Source organism: Diaphorina citri, unplaced genomic scaffold, assembly GCF_000475195.1.
Source record: "Diaphorina citri unplaced genomic scaffold, Diaci psyllid genome assembly version 1.1 scaffold2661, whole genome shotgun sequence".
Taxonomy (NCBI): Eukaryota; Metazoa; Arthropoda; class Insecta; order Hemiptera; family Psyllidae; genus Diaphorina; species Diaphorina citri.
The window spans coordinates 6,843-31,615 of record NW_007380078.1 but is presented as its reverse complement, the minus strand read 5'-3'; the positions used below and the strand labels follow the sequence as shown (position 1 = coordinate 31,615).

General features: G+C 37.2%; 2 protein-coding genes and 1 long non-coding RNA gene across 3 annotated transcripts; all 3 read left to right on the top strand.

Annotated features, from left to right (window-relative positions):
• Positions 1-4: 4 nt before the first annotated feature.
• LOC103519318 (sentrin-specific protease 1-like) lies at positions 5-24,772 on the top strand (the record flags this gene model as incomplete). Its single annotated transcript, XM_017448155.2, has 5 exons — positions 5-85; positions 12,023-12,163; positions 13,564-13,650; positions 14,794-15,044; positions 24,450-24,772. Coding segments are annotated over 4 exons (474 nt in total), but the record flags the coding sequence as incomplete, so codon positions are not given.
• Positions 421-1,818, top strand: LOC113471598. Its single transcript, XR_003394232.1, has 2 exons — positions 421-648; positions 1,675-1,818. It is a non-coding gene; the product is annotated as an uncharacterized LOC113471598 (long non-coding RNA).
• LOC103519317 lies at positions 2,176-8,185 on the top strand. The gene is made up of 6 exons (XM_008484399.2): positions 2,176-2,485; positions 3,925-4,022; positions 5,042-5,103; positions 5,506-5,755; positions 5,968-6,176; positions 8,104-8,185. Exons 1-5 carry the CDS (start codon positions 2,433-2,435, stop codon positions 6,009-6,011), a joined length of 507 nt encoding a protein of 168 aa, XP_008482621.1. The 5' UTR covers positions 2,176-2,432; the 3' UTR covers positions 6,012-6,176; positions 8,104-8,185.
• Position 24,773: the final 1 nt, after the last annotated feature.

Sequence of the window (24,773 nt, the reverse complement as noted above, 5' to 3'; positions counted from 1 at the left end):
GCCCAGGGCATACGGATTCAACACGTTCTTCCACTCTGCCTTGGCTGAACATGGGTATTCTAGAGTGAAACGGTGGACCAAGAAGGTGAGATTAATAATATTACGGTTATTCTTCAGAAGTCATGACAATGGAAAAGAAAGCTCTTTTTTGTATTCAACCTAACCCTACAATAACACTGGTCACTGCGCAAATTGTGAAAGCTCCTTTTTGATATTAACCTAACCCTACAATAACAATGGTCACTGCGCAAATTGTGAAAGCTCCTTTTTGAGTTTAACCTAACCCTACAATAACAATGGTCACTGCGCAAATTGTGAAAGCTCCTTTTTGTGTTTAACCTAACCCTACAATAACACTGGTCACTGCGCAAATTGTGAAAGCTCCTTTTTGTATTCAACCTAACCCTACAATAATCTCTCTCTCTCTCTCTCTCTCTTGGTTTCTTTGTGCCAAATCCTATTTAATCACTCCTTTGTGCCAAATTGTTTTTCTCCCTCGTCCTTCCCTTCCATTTTGCTCAGCTCTGGTTTGCGTCAATTATTAACAGAATTGAACAAATTTTATTATAAGTTAATTAAAATTAATAATAACAATGAAAAAACTAATTTTTAACTGCGTGTTTAGATTTTTATCTGACAAAGAATCCAGTAGGTACCCATGTGTAGGAAATTGATGCATATTTTGTTGTTAGCAGTAGAGAATGTAGAAAACCTAATTGGTAACCTACGAATAAGGCAAAAAATCTGTAAAATTATATTATAAATCAAATTTGTTTAATTATATTTTTCAAAAATGGTGTTTCTTATTTACTCCCAACTTCTCATGCTTGGAAGGTAGGGCGCGTGTCATGTAAGCGCTAGGTCGCGGGTTCGATTACCGCCCAGGGCCGATTTTGACCTAAACAGATAAGGTTTGTTCTTGGAACTTCACAACAGTTCCTTCCACTTCTCTTCGCTTTTGGAATGATAAGACCACAGCAATTTTATTATAGTTCCCTCTCTCTCATAGCAAAAAAAAAAATCTGGTGTGAACATCACATGACTTTCTATTACATTTACGAAATACGTATTTGAAAAAAAAATAATGATAGAAACCGAATGAAAATCAAAACAAGAACCCCGGTAAAATGTAAACAAAACTGAGTTCACCGGGTAACTCAATGGTACCTCAGTAATGACTTTTCAAAATATCATGTTTAGTGTACCATGAGATCACCGGTGCACTCAGTAAACAAACAGCTGATTCGTTATTAGCTGACGATACCAAGCATAACAGTGCAAATTTCACTCACTAGAGTTCAGTAGTTCCTGAGATATGGGCTTGGTACCTGGGGAAAGACACGCATTTTGAGTCTGGTAGCCAAAGTGCGCGGTTTCCCCACCCCCCCCCCCCCCAAATTGAGGTCGAGCTACGGCCCTGCCTCCCTCTCTCTCCCTCTTGGTTTCTTTGTGCCAAATCCTATTTAATCACTCCTTTGTGCCAAATCCTATTTAATCACTCCTTTGTGCCAAATTGTTTTTCTCCCTCTTCCTTCCCTTCCATTTTGCTCAGCTCTGGTTTGCGTCAATTATTAACAGAATTGAACAAATTTTAGAATAAGTTAATAAAAAATAATATAGAAAAAGAATCTAATCTTTAGCAGTGTGTTTAAATATCTGATATGTATCCAGTAGGTAGGTACCCATGTGTAGGAAATTGATGCATATTTTGTTGTTAGCAGTAGAGAATGTAGAAAACCTAATTGCTAACATACGAACAAGGCAAAAAATCTGTAAAATTATAGTATAAATCAAATTTGTTTAATTATATTTTTCAAATATGGTGTTTCTTATTTACTCCCAACTTCTCACTTCTCATGCTTGGAAGGTAGCGTGTGTCATGTAAGCGGTAGGTCGCGGGTTCGATTCCCGCCCAGGCCCGATTTTGACCTAAACAGATAAGGTTTGTTCTTGGAACTTCACAACAGTTCCTTCCACCTCTCTTCGCTTTTGGAATGATAAAACCTCAGCAATTTTATTATAGTTCCCTCTCTCTCATAGCAAAAAAAAAAATATTTTCATCTTCCTTGGGGAAAATGAGACTTCTCTGTGCTGCAAATTTCGTTTTTCTCTGTGCTGTTTGCAGTTTGATTTTTTCGGGCTCGTTTTCGAAAGATCGAAAGTTTCGTATTTTACCATTCCCATTTTCATTTTCGAAATTTCTACGTTTTTCTGGAAAATCTTAAAAGTTCCCAAAACTAACATACTTTAGCATTAGCATACCCTCCGCATTCTAGTCTCTCGGATAGCATTTTACCAGGATACCCAGGTTTTACTTCAAAGCATGACCCAGAGTTTTAACCCAGATGCGCTGTTAGTTCGCCCGCCCATTTTAATTTGAACCCAACTTTCGGACACTGCAGTGCTCATCATCTCTGTTAAAAGATAATGCCATGGGTTTGATCAGCTATATTCTGAGCTTCTTTGACTTCAATTCAACCAAAAGGTAAGTTGTGTAATGTTAGTGGAGATTGGGGATAGGTAATATTCAGGCAGAAACTGGAAGTTCTTGTGGGTCATAGGCTGTATTTTTTTTTTTTAACAAATAAAAAATTTGTTTTATTTGGTTTTTCTATTCATTTTGTTTGTGTCATAAAAAAATGCAAAAAGGAGCTTACAACTAAATAGTCCACAAGAGTGTGCTAGCAAGTAAATATAACACATTGACTGCCCAGCATGAAATGGTGGTGTATACCCACAGGCCCACGGTGTCAGCGATATCGTTGACGGGGCCTCTCAGGATAAAAGCGTCAATGACATATTGCTGACGGGGCCTCTCAGGATAAAAGCGTCAATGACATATCACTGACGGGGCTTCTCAGGATAAAAGTGTCAACAATATATCACTGACGGGGCTTCACAAGATGAACTTCTGATGGAAAGCCCCTCAGAAGGTTACCACACTGTCACACTATTGCTGGCTGGAGATAGCGACCAGTCAGACCAGTGGCAGCATTACCAGTGTAAAAATAATAATCAAGTTTTCCACAATTCCTTCCCCCCCCTTCCCCAAGTTTCCCTACTTGTACTAGGACAGAAATAAATACATCCATAATAGGTATATGAATTTCAATATGTTTCAAACTACAAATTTCTTGACCCCACCGGGAATCGAACCCGGGTCTCCCGCGTGCAAGGCGAGCGCAGTGACCACTACGCCATGGGAGCTGACTCGAGGCTCTTAGTAAAATTCCTTGTATTATTATTTTTTTATATATATACATAGGTAAAACAGTTATTTTATCCAACTCTGAGTATCTACTAAATCTTAATAATCCTATGTTTCATTAATGCCCCTCTTATTTATTGATTTTCCAGGTGGATTTATTCTCGTATGACATACTCCTGGTTCCTATACACGTACAGAAAATTCACTGGTGCCTGACTACCATAGACTTTAGGAAGAAATGTTTAACCTACTACGACAGTATGGCTGGCCCTGATAGAGGCTGTTTGAATGTAAGTTAAATTTACCTCCTTTGAAGAAATCGCCCACGGTGTCAGCGATATCGTTGACGGGGCCTCTCAGGATAAAAGCGTCAATGACATATTGCTGACGGGGCCTCTCAGGATAAAAGTGTCAACGACATATCGCTGACGGGGCTTCTCAGGATATAAGTGTCAACGAGATATCACTGACGGGGCTTCACAAGATGAACTTCTGATGGAAAGCCCCTCAGAAGAGCTTTTTCTTATTGCTATTCCAAAACTCAATCAAATATGGCTGAACCTATCAGATTGTGAGATTTTGCTGTGAGATTACGTCCAAAGCAGAATCTCATTGGTTCAGCCATGTTTTGTTTTACATAATAAAATACTACTCCGCATGACGTCTGTGTAAAAAGCTTACCCACAATTTAATGCTCATGATGTTTTTAATTTCAGAGATATTGAACCGGTTTTCCATCCCCCCTGTGATGAACATTTTGCCTCTGCACCCTCAGCCAAGAGATTCAAATTGAATGAACAAAATCCAACATTGAGTAAGTGGCATGGTTAAGCCTAAGGTTCAATGAACTGTAGAACTAACTTGGAAGTGCACCTAGAATACTCCTTTAGGTCCATTCAAGACCAAATTCTACTGACTTTCAATTTCATCAGTCTCAGACAAACTTTTGAGGAGTTCCTTCAAAAAACAAAGAATTTTGTACTGAACCCCTCATGAGGTCAGAAATCTAATGAAAAAACCCTTCAACTCATTTGGTTCAATGGAGTAGATGCTCAAAAACAAAATTATGTTGTTTGTAGACAAATAAATGAGACTGAAAAAAAAAGAAAAAAAAAACTTCCTTCTAAGAAGAAGAAGAAGAAAACTTTTTGATTTGGCTCTAATTTATTGATTGTATTTCAGGTCTCAATCAAATACGGCTGAACCTATCAGATTGTGAGATTTTGCTGTGAGATTACGTCCAAAGCAGAATCTCATTGGTTCAGCCATGTTATGTTTCACATAATAAAATACTACTCCGCATGACTTCTGTGTACAAAGCTGACCCACAATTTAATGCTCATGATGTTTTTAATTTCAGAGATATTGAACCGGTTTTCCATCCCCCCTGTGATGAACATTTTGCCTCTGCACCCTCAGCCAAGAGATTCAAATTGAATGAACAAAATCCAACATTGAGTAAGTGGCATGGTTAAGCCTAAGGTTCAATGAACTGTAGAACTAACTTAGAAGTGCACCTAGAATTCTCCTTTAGGTCCATTCAAGACCAAATTCTACTGACTTTCAATTTCATCAATCTCAGACAAACTTTCAAGGAGTTCATTCAAAACAAAGAATTTTGTAAAAATTTCAATGGGTTCTCTGAACCCCTCATGAGGTCAGAAATCTAATGAAAAAACCCTTCAACTCATTTGGTTCAATGGAGCAGATGCTCAAAAACGAAAATTATGTTGTTTGTAGACAAATAAATGAGACTGAAAAAAAAAACTTCTTTCTAAGAAGAAGAAGAAGAAAACTTTTTGATTTGGCTCTAATTTATTGATTGTATTTCAGGGGATTCCATCCTTGGTACTGGATACGGATACTTGAACATTGGCAACATGAGTCCAAAACAGGTCAGTACTGTAAGATACTTAGGTATCTAAATGAGCTTACTTGACAATACCAATGTAATGTCTCCATGGTGCTCCCCAGAGGTTAATTAGGGCCAAAATCTATTGAATAAATCTGTGACTTTTCTCCCTATGTTAAACATGATAGTCAAATATCATTGAAATCAGACAAATTGCTCAAAATTTATTGTTTAAGAAACAGACAGTGCAAAATCAAAATTCAAACTAGAAACTCACTACACATATTTGGATTTTCAGTATTTTACTTCGAGAAGAAAGGTTCCCAACATGATAGTCAAATATCATTGAAATCAGACAAATTGCTCAAAATTTATTGTTTAAGAAACAGACAGTGCAAAATCAAAATTCAAACTTGAAACTCACTACACATATTTGGATTTTCAGTATTTTACTTCGAGAAGAAAGGTTCCCTCTTCTCGAAGACAAGTGCCAGTTGTTCAAATCAATGAAAGTGATGATGACGATGACTGTCAGATTACCAAGAACCCAGCTCCAACACTTAGTAAGAAGAAAGAAGTTCGAGAGGAAGATGAAATACAAGTTGTGCCGTCAGGTCAAGATAGTGTGGACAATGATGTGAGCATTGTGCATGAAGAGGTCTCAATACCTACTAGTCCTTGCTCCTCTCAATCACGTAAGTATCACAAAAAAAACAAAGGATTTCATATGAAAATGCAGCCCTTTAATAAGTTGTTCATCAGGATTTTACGACCCCACTTTTTCATTGGAATTTCAAGCAGCTCCTCAGATCTCCCCACACAGTAAGTGCATCCAGGAAAAAACAGTTCAATAAGCTCCCTACTTATCTTACACTTATTTGTACAATACCTATAAAATCCTTTTCAGAGAAATTGCTGATAACAACAAACCAAAACCCGAAGTCTACCTGATAGAAGACAATGAAGACCGAGTGAGTAACAACAAGGAGAACAACACTCATCATGACAATGCAAGTAACCTGAGTGATGATGATGAAATAGAGGTTGTTGATACTCAGCCCAGGAGCGTGATGAAGAAAAGTGCCCCCAATGGCATTTTCCCTCGATGGAGTACAGGTATGTGTCCCTTTTAGATTGACAACTTAGGGCCCAGGTGAAAACTTGTGAGGGGATCAAAAAGTAGGTACTCATAAATCAGGACTGTATCCAGGATTTCATCTAGGGGGGGACAAGAGACCAAACAGTGATGTACTTAGGGGCATGCTCCAAATTTTCGGAGTCTAACCTACAGTAAATGAGAAAAATGAAGTAGAAGGGGTAGTCATGGGGCCCCTTGGCTCCCGTCAAATACGGCCCTGTCAAGCACTGTTTTGTTCCAGTGTAAATGATGTTATATAATAGTGTTAAAGCCCCAATTAGGGAGGAAAAACAATATTGGTGTCAATAAATACAAAGCTTGTCTTAGCTAGAGCAGCATTTATTTGTTTTGTAAATACAGTGGAACCTCGATATAGCGAAGAAAAGTTGATTTCCCTTCCTTTCAGAGGCAAAAACCTCAGTATAGCAAAGTACAAAGAATAGATACAACAAAGTAATTTGGGGCACGAGCCCAAGAAAATTGCCTCAGTATAACAAAATTGATTGAATTTTAACCTCAGTATAGCGAAGTGATCTTAAAATCGACCGGAATTTTACCTCAGTACAACAAAGTTACTCTGATAATTGTACTTGTACTTGCGATACCAAGTACAATTAAAGTACTTGTACTTTGTACTTTGTACTTGCAAGTACAATTTTTCCAACTCTGACAGTACCTTTGCCGTTAGCATGTTTTCTAGTGAGCCTTTCTGTCTCGGCGTGTAAGATCTAACCAAACCAACCATTTTCCTTCCCCAGCTCCCCAAATATCACACAGTCGTATTCCAGTGGCCAGGACTGCACCCTCATCTCTCAATAAAGAGGACAAACTTGATGCTATGATACGAAAGTAAGTTACCTTGTAACCGCTAGGTCGTGGGTTCCATTCCCGCTCGAAGAGAACTCTTGAACAGATGAGGTTCGTTCTCGGAACGTACAAAGAATAGATACAACAAAGTAATTTGGGGCACGAGCCCAAGAAAATTGCCTCAGTATAACGAAATTGATTGAATTTTAATCTGGGGGGGACAAGAGACCAAACAGTGATGTACTTAGGGGCATGCTCCAAATTTTCGGAGTCTAACCTACAGTAAATGAGAAAAATTAAGCAAAAGGGTAGTCATGGGGCCCCGTGGCTCCCCTCAAATTCGGCCCTGTCAAGCACTTCCAGTGCAAATGATCTTATATAATAGTGTTAAAGCCCCAATTAGGGAGGAAAAACAATATTGGTGTCAATAAATACAGAGCTTGTCTTAGCTAGAGCAGCATTTATTTGTTTTGTAAATACAGTGGAACCTCGATATAGCGAAGAAAAGTTGATTTCCCTTCCCTTCAGAGGCAAAAACCTCAGTATAGCAAAGTACAAAGAATAGATACAACAAAGTAATTTGGGGCACGAGCCCAAGAAAATTGCCTCAGTATAACAAAATTGATTGAATTTTAACCTCAGTATAGCGAAGTGATCTTAAAAGTGAGTAGAATTACCTCAGTATAATAACGAAGTTACTCTGATTTTGACCTCAGTATAGCGAAGTGATCTTAAAATCGAGTGGAATTTTACCTCAGTACAACGAAGTTACTCTGATTTGGACCTAAGTATAGCGAAGTAAATCGATATAACGAAATAGTTTCGATTTTAACCTCGATATAACGAAAAATAGATATTACAAAAACCTCGATATAACGAAATTTTGGGCGTTTCCCTTGGACTTTTGTATGCTAAGTATAGCGAAGTAAATCGATATAACGAAATAGTTTCGATTTTAACCTCGATATAACGAAAAATAGATATTACAAAAACCTCGATTTAACGAAATTTTGGGCGTTTCCCTTGGACTTCGTTGTATTGAGGTTCCATTGTAATTTAAACAATTCAATGATGATGTTATTCTGCTTCTAATTTCAGCTGACCGTAGCAAGTCTCCTCTGTTATCCAGAAACTCTGGTTCCTCCTTCCTTTTCAAAAGAAAACATCCCCACGAACGACAAAACACTCTGCAGCAAGTAAGTTCAAATCCCAGCCTAGAGCAAAATTTATCCTAACAAGCTGGGTCCGCCCCTCCGGGAATTTTTTAGCCCGTAATTTATTCGATCGTGATTAAAGAAAATCAGTACCTATGTACCTACCTAATTTGTTTAATATTCAGTTTATTATTATTCTTGATTTGATTTTTCGATTTTACTTTCATGTAATGATTTAAAATCAAGACTAGTATTTTGTTGTCTCCCCCTAAAAAAAAAAAAAAAAAAAAAAAAAAAAAAAAACAGTCTAGTTGGGTAGAGCGTCTGCTTTGTAAGCGCTAAGTCGCGGGTTCGATTTCCGCCCGGTGCAGATTTTATCCTAAAGAGATAAAGATTGTTCTCAAAACGGTTGTCTTCCTTCCTGTCTTGTCTTCCTTCTCTCTGCGCTTTCGGGGCGATAAGACCTTAGCAATAACAGTTCCCTCTATCAAACTTAAAAAACATGTCCCCATATTCTGTTCAACATTAGATCAGTACCTTTGCCGTTAGCGTGTTTTCTAGAGAGCCTTTCTGTCTCGGCGTGTAAGATCTAACCAAACCAACCATTCCCCTTCCCCAGCTCCTCAAATATCACACAGTCGTGTTCCAGTGGCCAGGACTGCACCCTCATCTCTCAATAAAGAGGACAAACTTGATGCTATGATACGAAAGTAAGTTGCCTTGTAAGCGCTAGGTCCTGGGTTCCATTCCCGCTCGAAGAGAACTCTTGAACAGATGAGGTTCGTTCTCGGAATAGGTGGCTTTGAAAAATCCTACAATGCTGCAGTGAGCACCAAAGTTGTGATATAGTAACACAAAGAAAAGACATTTATTTATTTTTTTATATTAATTGCTACTTTCATTCTATCCTCAGGGTATTTTTTTTAATGGTGGGATTTATAGCAAAATTCCCACAAAAATCTCGTCCTCAACACGCTCCCCTGTGCCAGATCCCGAAAGTTTCGTATTTTCCCATTCTCATTTTCGAAATTTCTACGTTTTTCTGGAAAATCTTAAAAGTTCCCAAAACTAACATACTTTAGCATTAGCATACCTCTCCGCATTCTAGCCTCTCGGATAGCATTTTACCCAGGTTAAAAAAAAAAAAAAAAAAGAAAAAAAAAAAAAAAAAAAAAAACAACCAAACAAACAAACAAACAAACAAACAAACGAATACGAGTTATGAATTATGATAAAAGAATAAACTTGGGGGAATTATGATAAAAGAATTAACTTAAGGTTTGGCTTGAATTTTTTCCCTCACTTATAAGAAATAGAGTTAATAAAAAGCCACTCAATGTACCTTTAAAAATCCACTGTTATGCTCATAATTTTTTAAAAGAAAGAACATTACATGCACCGAAAATCTAACTATTAAAACTTTTATGCTCAGATTTTTTCAAAAAAGAAAGATTACAAGCACCAAAAATCTAACAAAAACTCTCTCCCCTCTGATTCGAGTTTCAACTGCTCGTACAGTTGACTAGTAATGTACGAGTGACTACTCGCAGTATCAAATAGGGCTCTAATCTTGAGTACTTTATCTAGCGCTTTACTATATACCTGTATGCAGGCAGCCTGCATGAATACCACGGACTTCTTCACCTGTGAGAGAGCGGATAAAACTCGGCTCGTACACGGCTCGTCCTTTTTTCCGACATTACTATTGTCATTGTCCCGCCAATTATTATCGGTTCGAGAAAACTTATCACACAACGAGCGATGATGTGCGCGCCGCTTCTTGCAATGATAGCAAGGAAAATCAGCGTTGCACTCGCTTGCAAAATGGTCTGACTTTAGACAGATAAAACAGTTGTCCTTTAGTCTCTCTTTCCTCTGAGGAATGGTCGCGTACTCCGCGCACTGATCAGAATAATGATCTTCACCGCAGTAGGCACAGATAATATTATAACGCTTACCAGATCGAATGTAGGTCTTACTATAGAGCGCCTCCGTAGTATAGCTTTGAGGTGGCTCGTAGGTATTCTCTGGCGGAGAAAAATATTTTTGGACTGTGTGAAAGAAAATGAATATGAAAAGATAATTTATTTAGTGACTTGGAAAAAATCTTCCTTCTCTATTTATGTTACGAAAAATTCTTCAATATTAGTTACATGTGTATGATTTTTCAATATTTCTTCATGCATTTATTTTACAAAAGTGTACATATTGAGATATGTATAAAATTTTTACATGTGTATGATTTTTCAATATTTCTTCATGCATTTATTTTACAAAAGTGTACATATTGAGATATGTATAAAATTTAAATAAAAATAAAAACAATGTATCCTACTTCGGAGTTTATACTTATTTTACGTATACTAAGATATTTTAATTTTCATTTTATAAGTTTCCATTTATTGGTTTTTCAGAACAATTTTCTCAACAAATAAATAGTTAACAAATGGTATACCCATCCGTTTGGAGGCGTATTCCAAATTAGGCCGCTAACAACGCACAATATTTTTTCGTTTGTTTAAATTTTTAGTATATTTTCGAATGGTAGAAATTACCGTAAGCAATTTATTTTGCCCCTTCATTGATTATTTGTGTTCAATGTACATAATAATGAGAATAATAATAATGAGAATGGTTTATTTTAATGTAACTATAAAAATATCTTCCTTTTGTTCCTATATAAGTACCCCAATGGTACTTTTCAGGAACGGTTTGAATGATTTATTTCATTAAAATTCTTGCTTCTGTCTTGATTCTATACATATAATATTGAATTTTATTTAAACAAGAGTAGGTAATGAAATTTATTAATGTACTATTCTTTTAATATTTTGTGAAAATTTGTATATTATTTTTTTCCCTCCGATAACTACCTACTTATGTAAAAATCCAGGATTTCATCTAGGGGGGGACAAGAGACCAAACAGTGATGTACTTAGGGGCATGCTCCAAATTTTCGGAGTCTAACCTACAGTCTATGAGAAAAATGAAGCAGAAGGGGTAGTCATGGGGCCCCTTGGCTCCCCTCAAATACGGCCCTGTCAAGCACTGTTTTGTTCCAGTGCAAATGATCTTATATAATAGAGTTAAAGCCCCAAGTAGGGAGGAAAAACAATATTGGTGTCAATAAATACAGAGCTTGTCTTAGCTAGAGCAGCATTTATTTGTTTTGTAAATACAGTGGAACCTCAATATAACGAAGAAAAGATGATTTCCCTTCCCTTCAGAGGCAAAAACCTCAGTATAGCAAACTACAAAGAATAGATACAACAAAGTAATTTGGGGCACGAGCCCAAGAAAATTGCCTCAGTATAACGAAATTGATTGAATTTTAACCTCCGTATAGCGAAGTGATCTTAAAAGTGAGTAGAATTACCTAAGTATAATAACGAAGTTACTCTGATTTTGTACAACGAAGTTACTCTGATTTGAACCTAAGTATAGCGAAGTAAATCGATATAACGAAATAGTTTCAATTTTAACCTCGATATAACGAAAAATAGATATTACAAAAACCTCGATATAACGAAATTTTGGGCGTTTCCCTTGGACCTCGTTGTATGGAGGTTCCATTGTAATTTAAACAATTCAATGATGATGTTATTCTGTTTCTAATTTCAGCTGACCGTAGCAAGTCTCCTCTGTTATCCAGAAACTCTGGTTCCTCCTTCCTTTTCAAAAGGTTAGAACTGTCCGACTTACAGTTGAGAAGTTGCGGTTCCCCTCCATGCGCTTCCATCGGACTTCCCAGTTGACGTGGACTGTATATACATAAAACAGTTATTTTATCCAACTCTGAGTATCTAATAAATCTTGATAATCCTATGTTTCATTAATGCCCCTCTTATTTATTGATTTTCCAGGTGGATTTATTCTCGTATGACATTCTCCTGGTTCCTATACACGTACAGAAAATTCACTGGTGCCTGGCTACCATAGACTTTAGGAAGAAATGTTTAACCTACTACGATAGTATGGCTGGCCCTGATAGAGGCTGTTTGAATGTAAGTTTACATTACTTTATTCCTATTGAATGTAAGTTTACATTACTTTATTCCTATTGAATGTAAGTTTACATTACTTTATTCCTATTGAATGTAAGTTTACATTACTTTATTCCTATTAAATGTACGTTTACATTAATAATGTATGTAAAATTCACTGGTGCCTGGCTACGCTTTTGTATGGAGGTTCCATTGTAATTTAAACAATTCAATGATGATGTTATTCTGCTTCTAATTTCAGCTGACCGTAGCAAGTCTCCTCTGTTATCCAGAAACTCTGGTTCCTCCTTCCTTTTCAAAAGAAAACATCCCCACGAACGACAAAACACTCTGCAGCAAGTAAGTTCAAATCCCAGCCTAGAGCAAAATTTATCCTGAAGAAATGTTTAACCTACTACGACAGTATGGCTGGCCCTGATAGAGGCTGTTTGAATGTAAGTTAAATTTACCTCCTTTGAAGAAATTTAATACACCACGCTAAAGAATGTATGTCATGACCTCGACTCGAACCACCAACCTCTAGACCTGAATTTCACTGCGGTAACTACTGCTCTACTTCGACATTCGATTCTGCAGCGAATGTAGTTGAAATCCCGTGAGCGAAGAAGTCAGGTTAAGGCAATGCAAGGCCATTTGAAAGAGGAAATTCAATCATTTCCTCCCTCAGATATTGTATTTTATTATTTCTCATGAATTTCTTATTGATGTACATTACTTTAGCTGTTGTTGTTGTAGTTGATGTTGTAGCGGCTTTAGCTTTCGCCGAATGGCGATAGGAGAATAAAGAAAAGATGTCTTTTTGTATCTGCTATACACCGGGGTGATGGTCTCTAGCTCTAGCCATGTTGGCGGTAACTACTGCTCTACTTCGACATTCGATTCTGCAGCGAATGTAGTTGAAATCCCGTGAGCGAAGAAGTCAGGTTAAGGCAAGGCCATTTGAAAGAGGAAATTCAATCTTCATTCCTTTAGACCCGTTGTACATTAGAAGCGTAGACAAGCAACTTTTTGTAGTGCGTAGTCTCTGATCTTGAAATTTGTCGCGACGACCTATGAACTCAAAGCGAGAAAGTTTTAGATAACACTTCAGTCGTTATTTTAAGACCGGTTTTAGCGTCACCTATGTTAAGCTACGCCGAGCAAGGCCAATAAATGGATGGGTGACTTAAACCTTATATTGGGAATAAAGGGAGAACGGGCTCTAGTCTTGATTTTAAATCATTACATGAAAGTAAAATCAAAAAACCAAATCAAGAATGATATTAAACTGAATATTAAACAAATTAGGTAGGTACATAGGTACTGATCGAATAAACTACGGGCTAAATAATTCCCGGAGGGACGAGCCCAGCTTGTTTTTTAAAGAATCTAATATCTTAATTTATTTCTCGTTATTGCAGAGGCTACTCACCTACCTAGGGGAAGAATCAATGGATAAGAAGAAAACCCCATTCGATACCTCATCCTGGTCTGTACAGTGTCCCAAGGTAAGTTTACCTAGAGACCTAAAGACAGTGTTGCCAGATGTACGGTAATTACCGTATTTGTACGGTATTCGAGCTTTGGTACGAGAATGTGTGCGGTAACGGTAATGAATTTTATACGATAATGTACGGTAATTTGCTGTAAAAGTACGGTACTATGCATACGATAAAGTACGGTATTTTCAGTAAAATTGTATGGTAATCTCAACTGACCAGTCTGGCAACACTGCCAGGAGAAGTAAAAATGTACGATATTTCTAGCAGTTTTCAAATTTTCTAGCAGTGTACGGTAATTTGGGGGGATCAATCTGGCAACACTGCCTAAAGAACCTAAAATACATAACCCCTGCCCATAGTTCTGACGTTGGGTCAAAAATAAATAAATAGCTCCATCTCTATCTCTAAAGGTAATGACGAAGTAATGGAAAAATTGTCGAATTAAAACTTGGAAAAAGCTAACCTGGTTTATTAGTTGTAGTTTGGACGATAGCGCGCCTGTCTTGTAAGCGTGGGTTCGATCCCCGTCCCCGCCAAGGGCGAACTTTTATCATAAACACATAATGTTCGTTGTCGGAACTGCTGGCTTTCTCCTATCCTGTCCTCCTCTCTCCTATTTCGGGACGATAAGACCAGTTCCCTCTAACAAACCTTTTTATTTATTAATGATCGCTCGAAAAAATGAAATTATTTTTCCATAAATTTTGTTTACATTTCCCTTCTCCTTCACTCTTCCAGGCGGCTCTTGACCGGTATTTTTTCTCTGTTTTTTCTACCTACTTTGTTTCGATTCCCGCCCGGGGCGGATTTTATCCTGATGGGATAATGTGCGTTCTCGGAACGGTCGAAAAAATATCAACCTCAATTCAAAATGTTGAATAAATTCTTGATCTTAATTTAAATTTTGAGATTTTTCTTGTCCTAAATTCAAATTTCTTGTAAAAATTCAAATTTCTTGACCAAGAAAAAGACAAGTAAAATCGTCGCTTTAAAACATGAAACTCACATCGTTCGGTTGTTCTATTTACAGGATGTCCCACAGCAGCAGAATTCCAGTGACTGCGGTGTGATTTCTTGACCAAGAAAAAGACAAGTAAAATCGTCGCTTTAAAACATGAAACTCACATCGTTCGGTTGTTCTATTTACAGGATGTCCCTCAACAGCAGAATTCCAGTGACTGCGGTGTGTTTACCTCTACATTCGCCGAATATCTGTCTCGTAACGCGGACATATTCAAGATCAAGCAGAAAGATATGCCCTACTATAGGAAGAAAATGATGGCGGAGATATTGAGCAAGAAATTGCTCACGTGAAACCACCCTGTATATTTGAACTTTGGGTACGTGAACTTGAAACCACCTTGTATGAACCTTGTTTGGTGGTGAGACACCCTGTGTGAATTCTATCCCTCAGACTCTAATAAAACGCATGAAATGTTCGGGCCGTATGGACACAGTGGTTTCCAAAATAGGGCTGGAGGAGATTACCAAGGACCAAATCCTCTCCCTAGAGGGCCTCACCTGGCTGAAGGATAATGTTATCAATTGCTATATGGCGCTAATCATGGAGAGAAGTAAGGAGAAGACGGATCTTGAAGGATAATGTTATCAATTGCTATATGGCGCTAATCATGGAGAGAAGTAAGGAGAAGACGGATCTGCCCAGGGCATACGGATTCAATACGTTCTTCCACTCTGCCTTGGCTGAACATGGGTATTCTAGAGTGAAACGGTGGACTAAGAAGGTGAGATTCATAATATTACGGTTATTCTTCAGAAGTCATGACAATGGCAAAAGAACAGGGCATACGGATTCAACACGTTCTTCCACTCTGCCTTGGCTGAACATGGGTATTCTAGAGTGAAACGGTGGACTAAGAAGGTGAGAATAATATTACGGTTATTCTTCAGAAGTCATGACAATGGAAAAGAAAGCTCTTTTTTTGTATTCAACCTAACCCTACAATAACACTGGTCACTGCGCAAATTGTGAAAGCTCCTTTTTGAGTTTAACCTAACCCTACAATAACACTGGTCACTGCGCAAATTGTGAAAGCTCTTTTTTGAGTTTAACCTAACCATATAATAACACTGGTCAATGCTCATTTTGTGACAGCTCCTTTTTGTAGCAATCTTCCATAGACGTGGCTTTTGAACAAGTAGATACAAGGACTGAAAAGTCCCTTTCCACCCAGCAGTAGGCTACTACAGTATTGTGGTCAAATTCTGAAATTATTTTGAGGACGAAATTCCATACCTCGACTTGGATTGAACCCACGCCCTCCTGTTTACCAGGCGAGCGTCTTGACCACTATACCACTGAGGCTCTTGGTAAAATTCCTTGTATTATAAAACAGTTATTTTATCCAACTCTGAGTATCTAATAAATCTCCATTAACAAGCTCGAAAAAATATCAACCTCAATTCAAAATGTTGAATAAATTCTTGATCTTAATTTAAATTTTGAGATTTTTCTTGTCTTAAATTCAAATTTCTTGACCAAGAAAAAGACAAGTAAAATCGTCGCTTTAAAACATGAAACTCACTATTTACAGGATGTCCCACAGCAGCAGAATTCCAGTGACTGCGGGGTACTAAATATTGTAAATACTAGTCTGATGAAGCATTATTTATTTCAGATAAACTGATTGCTTTTGTAAATAATTATCTAATTTGTGATGATTCATGGTAGGAAGGTTCACTTACTAAATATTGTAAATACTAGTCTGATGAAGCATTATTTATTTCAGATAAACTGATTGCTTTGTAAATAATTATCTAATTTGTGTACATAACATTACAATAATTGTGAATGTGTAAAATTAACCCAATTAAATTGTTGTTAACCTTTTTGTTAACTAACACCCAAGTAAGGAATGTGTTGGCGTCACCCGTCCAAACACACGACTCGCTCGATGTTGCTTTTCTCCCGAACAAGAAAGGGTGACTTAAAAGAAGCCGACTATGCTATATGCTATACAAATATAATTCAATTTTCGCGGGCTGGCAATTCGAAATTAGAAACAAATCAACTAAGAAATACAATAATAACTGTTAAAAGCATCAAATTTTAACTATCACAGAATAGGCAGGAATTTTTTTTTTTTTTTTTTTTTTTTTTTTTTTTTGGCTTTATGTTTTTCTGGACAATATTTGCACCACCACTTTCGTGTTCCTGATAAAAAGACCTTTAATTTGATATATAGGTCGACCAGGTTTGGATAAATCCTTCTATGGGGACAGACAGACTGAGGACACCGAAGCGAATACAATAGTCCGTCCACTATATCTTTTTTTATTACTATCGTAATAATAACGGAAGGACGGACTAAAAAGGAGGATATGGTATGATTGAGATAGAAGAGGAGAGAGAAGAGGAATGAGTGGAAACAAAAAATACATTGGACAAAAAACTCCTGGTATTTAATTAACCCCTTTCAGTATATAGGGTGACCTAATGAACTACTGTGGTTGAGTCATTAACAGATAGAGAGGGGACAGAAGGAGGGTATTATTAAAATTCGAGTCAAGGGAATGAGGTCTGTTTTTTTTTTTTTTTTGTTTTTTTTTTTTTTTTTTTTCCACCCCTTTTTTTTTTTTTTTTTTTTTTTTTTTTTTTTTTTTTTTTTTTTTTTTTTTTTAGCTAAATCCCCTTTTTTACAATAATCATAAAATACCTACCTACATCCTCGTAGTTCCGACCAGATAATATTAATATGTTCCAAGAACGGAAATTTGTATTGCACATTGCATAACTGGAATAGAAAACGGGTGTTCATACAATTAGTTTCATTTTGGAGGATCAAAAAGCAACCCAATTTGCTTGTCATGAAAACCCTTTTTTTATGCTAAATTTTATGACCTGATTTGGATTCAAACTAATAAGCGCTCTATGCCCTTCACTCTGTTTTTAGCCCAAATTAAACATATGATCTAGTATTAATACTAGGTTAAAAATAGGGTAAACTAGGGTAAGTGTGTCCACTAGGGTAAACGCGTGTCCATTCGAGTACTCGTGCGTGATAGAAAATCTCTTCGCTCGATTGAACAGCACTGCAATAAATTTCTACTGCTTCTCTATTGTAGTGACATTAACATGAAACACAACTCTATTCCTCTATTAATCTGTATTGTTTAACGCGGAGCGTGCCGGGGAAGGAGGGGTCTGGGGGAGGATTAATAATGGAAAAAACATTGCACAAGGGGATTTGGAAGGGGAAGAAGAAGAAAAAGGACGAAGAAGGGATGGAGAAGGAGAAGAGGAAGAAGAACAAGGGAATTCGGAAGAGGAAGAAGAACAAGGAATTTGACAGAGGAAAAAGAAGAGCAAACAGGAATTTTGAGAGAGAAATAAGAAGAAGAGGAGGAGGGGGGGGAGGAGGAAGAAGAAGTGGAGGAGAAGGAATAAAAGAAAAACAAGGGACCTTGAAATAGAAAGAAAAATAAGAAGAAGAGGAGGAGGAAGAAGAAGAAGAAGAAGAAGAGGAGGAGTAGGAGGAGGAAGAAGAAGAGAAGGAGGAGGAGGAAGAAGAGAAGGAGGACTAGGAGGAGGAAGAAGAAGAAGAGAAGGAGGAGGAGGAAGAAGAAGAAGAAGAAGACTAGAGTGATGAGAGGTTGGAAAATAGAGCGAAAAAAAAAGAGTGAGTGAAATAAATTGATGTCAAGAACTACCATCAGGATTTATTGCCTAGGTCAAAAAAGTTATGGTGAGGATTTGAACTACCAAATAAATTGTTACCTGTCCAAACGAAGTGTAAACCCGTTCATCTTCAGGCGACCTCGATAACATAACATTGTTTATATTTATTTCAAATCAAATCTAATCATGAATCTTTGTGTTAAAGCAGAGAGAGCTTTCTCACAACTTTGTGGGTATCACAGTATTACAAGTCTTTCATTTACTCAATCATCATATTTTTTTATTATCGCTCGTCTCTTCGACTTGTAATGCCGCCACTGGTCGCCACTCGATTAAAGTAGCTACTCAGTTGTCCTCACGAGGCTGAGTGTACCCCGAACTCCAAGCACAGAGCCAAATGACGTCATAATTCATGACTCCCGCTTCGTTTGTTTGTGCGCAAGCGTTTCTGCGCATTTTGACGTGAAATAGACGTCACAACTCTTCGAACTTTTTCATTAGAACGGCAATTAAAAATTGAATTTTCGACCTTTTAAAGTTACTTTTTCCGAGTTTTGATCTCAGATTTGGATTTTTTTTCAACTTTTTACGTAGGAATCGACCTTTCATTAATGATATTTTCCCAATTGCAACTCCTCCATTGTAGTTTGGACGATAGCGCGCCTGCCTTGTAAGCGTGGGTTCGATTCCCGTCCCCGCCAAGGGCGAACTTTTATCATAAACACATAATGTTCGTTGTCGGTCAACTGCTGGCTTTCTCCTATCCTGTCCTTCTCTCTCCTATTTCGGGACGATAAGAACAGTTCCCTCTAACAAACCTTTTTTATATCAATGACCGGTTAGGGTTAGCTGTTCTCCTCCCTGTTTATAGTCCCACAGCCAGACGCTAGTCTTCTCTCTGTTTAATGTCCCCTAGCCAGACAGTAGTAGTAGTTGTTGTTGTAGTAGTAGTAGTAGTAGTAGTAGTAGTAGTAGTAGTAGTAGCCATTGCCAAAGCAAACGGAATCAAACTCCTCCTGTAGTTGTTAATCCCAGGAATTCTGCCACATCAATTGGTTTAAGCCGTTGTTTTAAAGAATCTAATATCTTGTTTTATTTCACGTTATTGCAGAGGCTACTCACCTACCTAGGTGAAGAATCAATGGATAAGAAGAAAACCCCATTTGATAACTCATCCTGGTCTGTACAGTGTCCCAAGGTAAGTTTACCTAGAGACCTAAAGAACCTAAAATACACAACCCCTGCCCATAGCTCTGACGTTGGGTCAAAAATAAATAAATAGCTCCATCTCCATCTTTAAAGGTAATGACGAAGTAATGGAAAAATTGTCGAATAGATCAGTTGCGTTTACTTGGGTGATGTTTCAAAGTCATAGAGCAGGAAAAACCAAAAAAAACCTCTGCCCCGCCGGGAATCGAACCCGGACCTCCTGCGTGCAAGCCTAGTGTGATACCCACTCGGCCACGGAGGTTGCTTATATTTTATTTATTTTAGGTGATTCACGGTTAGCCCAGTGGTCCCAGGTTCGACCCCGACCGTCGACAAAAATTTGTACTCGTCTAGTCTAGTCTAGTTAATATGAGGCAGGTACAACAGCTTTAATGTACTAACTATAGTGTAGGTACATTACTATATGCATAATAAAATCATGTTGGTAAATTTATTATTGCCCATTAAAAACACCGAAAGCATGATGACAGAGAGTTGTATGAAAACTGACGGTCATAATACCACAATAGTGGTAGGTGCCGCCATTTTGAATCAAATCAAAGTCACAGCCGGACATGACAGATGATGATGGAGTTTTTATTTTAAATAAATAATTGAATTGAAATTCAAAACTTGAACATTTAGGTCGATTGATGGGAGGACTGTGTAAACACAGTCCAGTCAACACAACAAAGTGCAAAAGGTATAGATAACTTTGACCTCAGATTCGAATTTTTCACAACTTTTTACGTAGGAATTGACCATTTATTTATAATTTTTACTCATTTGCAACTCCTCCACTTGAACATTTAGGTCGATTGATGGGAGGACTGTGTAAACACAGTCCAGTCAACACAACAAAGTGCAAAAGGTATAGATAACATAATTTTAGCTAGGTATGTAGCTAGAATATATTAGGTAAATACACAAGTACCTACATATATATATTATAGGTACATTCACCTTTGTGTTGTTTAAAAGTTTGACCCGTTTCTAATGATACGTCACAACATGTCAATCATATGATTTTTTCCCCCAACATGACGTGATGGGCAAACGACAAACCACACTATCTGCCTGCCCGTACCTACTTCATTATCCTATTCAAAATTCAAAGGGTACCTATATTATGACCTTAGCTATAATTATTATACATATTAGGTAGGTATGTTTTTTTCCTTCTTCTTCTTCTTCTTCTTCTTCTTCTTCTTCTTCTTTCTTTAAAGATGTGTGTTTCACAGCAATGAAACAACTGCAACATTAGACTCGTGTGGTCTGTGTAGTAGCATGCTCATCCTGTAGTGTGTCTCTCATCAGATGGGTGAGAAGAGATACAATACTTCCCAATCTTCCCATTTATGTAGGTGCTGGATCAACACGAGAACACCAGATAGTAACCTGTTGAAATATTCGCAATCGGAAAACTATTAGACTAAACTAGACTATAGTTTGTATAAGCTCAAGAAAAAAACTGCCTTACGCGGTTACCAATTTTGTACTATACATCAGCGCACCTTCCTTTACAAACATCTAAATATTGTAAATACTAGTCTGATGAAGCATTATTTATTTCAGATAAACTGATTGCTTTTGTAAATAATTATCTAATTTGTGTACATAACATTACAATAATTGTGAATGTGTAAAATTAACCCAATTAAATTGTCGTTAACCTTTTTGTTAACTAACACTCAAGTAAGGAATGTGTTGGCGTCACCCGTCCAAATACACGACTCGCTCGATGTTGCTTTACTGCCGAACATGAAAGGGTGACCTCAAAGAAGCCGACTATGCTGTATGCTATACAAATATAATTATTCAATTTTCCCAGGCTGGCAATTCGAAATTAGAAACAAATCAACTAAAAAATACAATAATAACTGTTAAAAGCATCAAATTTTAACTATCACAGAACAGGCAGGAATAAAATTAGTCAGTTAAAAATTGTTCATGTAATATCTTTATTTAATTAATTTTTTTGTATGTTTTCTATGTTTTTTTAATTTAACCTTTGAAGTGTTACTAATTAATTAGATAGTGGGTTGTTTTAGTAAGTCCCCGAATTACCAACCTATGAGAAAATGGTTCTTGTAGGTAAGATGGATTGATTTGTGGATGGAATCCAAGAATTGAAAGTCTGAAAGCAATATGGGTCGTTGGTGTATTTTATTCTCACTGGAAAAAGAAAGAAAAATTATATTAACATGTTTTTATTTTATGATTTTATCCATGAACTTAGTCTTATTCCATCAACTATTTTATGGGAAATAAGCAGCCTTGTAAGATCAGTGACTCAGTGCTGGCACATTCAAAGGTTGATTTGTATTGTATGACGACTCGTGTATACTACCTACATTGAAAATGTAATAAAATTAGACAGAAGGAAGAAAATTTTTATTAATATTTATTAATAAATTGATTTTGAGTTTTATATTTCACTGTGTACCGTATTTATTTTGAAGTCTGAATGAAGGGTCCATATACTAGCCTAGTTAACTGGGAGGGTAGCCCGTCTGTCTTGTAAGCGCTAGGTCGCGTGTTCGACTCCCGCTCGGGGCAAATTTTATCCGAAACAATTAAGGTTCGTTCTCGGAACTTTAGCAGGGTTTATACGCGACCTGGAAAACCCGGAAAAGTCATGGAATCTGAAAATCGGCCAAAGAGTCATGGAAATTCGTGAAATTTTAAAGAAAACCTGGAAATGTCTAAGAATTTGCCACCCGGTCGAAAATTAAAAATGTTCAAATTAAATATCGAGTTTTTTCCGAAAAACGGCCTGCGGCGCATTCCCCGTCATATTTCCTTGACGTTCTGCATATTGCATATTTTATTCAAATGAAGGGGTAATCTTACTGATTTTTAAGTACCCCCGCCCCCTAAATTTCTGGAAAAGTCATGGAATTTCATTCCGGGAAAAGCGTATAAACCCTGATTTGCCTTTCTCCTATCATGTCCTCTGTTTGATTTCGGGATGATGAAACTTAGTTGTTACAGTTCCCTCTATCAAACCTCTTTAAAAAAATTGTATTGAAACTTGGAGTTTACTTCGTTCGATCGACTATTTGAAGCCATGATTATATCTGTCAGCAGGGGGGAGCTCTCTCTCTCTCTCTCTCTCTCTCTCTTCTTCTTCATCTTCTTTTTCTGTAAGAAATAAAATCATACTGATTTTAACATCACTGACATTGAGGTCAATAAAAGTCACTCCAGATTGTATGGATGATCGCGGCGGGTTGAACCAATTTCCAATAAGAAGATATCTACGAAGATAAATGTCAATAGAAATGATATTGCTATCTGCTCTGGTATCTTTGAAATGATTTAGACCTACTCTGTTTGATTATGGTTACCTATTTGGTTTTTGACTAAACGAAGTGAGTAGTGAGTTCGAAGTTATAACTCGACAATTTTTGGCTTTGGTTAAACTATTTTTTGTTTGTCCGATTGTTTACTTCGCCATAACGTAACTCGATTAGTTTGTCCCATTTTGATGATATTTGGCAAGAACGTTTAATTCACAAAATATTAGTTTAATTCACACACATTAGTTTAATTCACAAAATATTTTCTCTCATTCGAATTTGAACCTAGTCTGATCTTTGAGGACCGTGTAGAAGAATTTTTTTTTTACTCCTTAGCCCCTGTTCCAAAACTCCTTTTCTTCCTTGTTCCAATACTCTTTTGACCCCTTACTCCTTGGGCCCTATTTCAATACTCCTATGACTCCTTGTTCCAAGACTCCTTTTCTTCCTTGTTCCAATGTTCCAATACTCTTTTGACCCCTTACTCCTTGGGCCCTGTTTCAATACTCCTTTGACTCCTTACTCCCTATTCCAAGTTGTTTCAATTGCTTTCATTGAGAATTCACAACATTTCTCGTGTTGTGTTTTTTATGACACTCCGCTCATAATAATACCCTAATACAAATCAGATCCCGCTGTAACAGACTCGTAAATTATTTTTCCATAAATTTTGTTTACATTTCCCTTCTCCTTCACTCTTCCAGGCGGCTCTTGACCGGTATTTTTTCTCTGTCTCCTTGTTCCAAGACTCCTTTTCTTCCTTGTTCCAATGTTCCAATACTCTTTTGACCTCTTACTCCTTGGGCCCTGTTCCAATACTCTTTTGACTCCTTACTCCCTATTCCAAGTTGTTTCAATTACTTTCATTGAGAATTCACAACAATTCTCGTGTTGTGTTTTTTATGACACTCCGCTCATAATAGATAATACCCTAATACAAATCAGATCCCGCTGTAAAACAGACTCGTAAATTATTTTTCCATAAATTTTGTTTACATTTCCCTTCTCCTTCACTCTTCCAGGCGGCTCTTGACCGGTATTTTTGCTCTGTTTTTTTTACCTACTTTGTTTCGATTCCCACCCGGGGCGGATTTTATCCTGATGGGATAATGTGCATTCTCGGAACTGCTGGCTTTCTCCTATCCTGTCTTCCTTCTCTCTTCGATTTCGGGGCGATAAGACCATAGCAGTTACAGTTCCCTCTGTCAAACCTCTTAAAAAAAAATCTCTTTTTTTTCTACCTACTTTATAGACTCCTATTTCTTTTTTATACTGTTGAGTGAGAAAAGTCACACAATGCCAAGTGTCAACAATAATAGAGAACGGTCCGGAGAATCTACTTTATAGACTCCTATTTCTTTTTTATACTGTTGAGTGAGAAAAGTCACACAATGCCAAGTGTCAACAATAATAGAGAACGGTCCTTTTTTGGAGAGGTTTGATAGAGGGAAATGTAGGTAACTGCGGAGGTCTGATCGTCCCGAAAGCGTAGAGACAAGCAGAAAGATATGCCCTACTATAGGAAGAAAATGATGGCGGAGATATTGAGCAAGAAATTGCTCACGTGAAACCACCCTGTATATATGAACTTTGGGTACGTGAACTTGGAACCACCTTGTATGAACCTTGATTGGTGGTGAGACACCCTGATTGATGAATAAACTTTGCGTAAACTTGAAATCGCCCTGTACATTTGAATCTTGGGTACTTGATGTTGAAACACCCTGGATCTTTGAATCAGAACTCCCTTTCTTGGATACTGAGTGATTCTAAATCTGATTTATCTGATAGATTAATTGATTTTAAGCTGGGGTTTTATTATTATAACATTTCAGTAAAATATTGGATGCGCAGAGAAAATGACGTATGGATGCACCAGTTTGTACCTACCTAATAGTCAATCTTGAGAATTATATTCATTTTACATTATAATAATAAATGTAAGATGGAGGAGTTGCAATTGAGAAAATATTATTAAT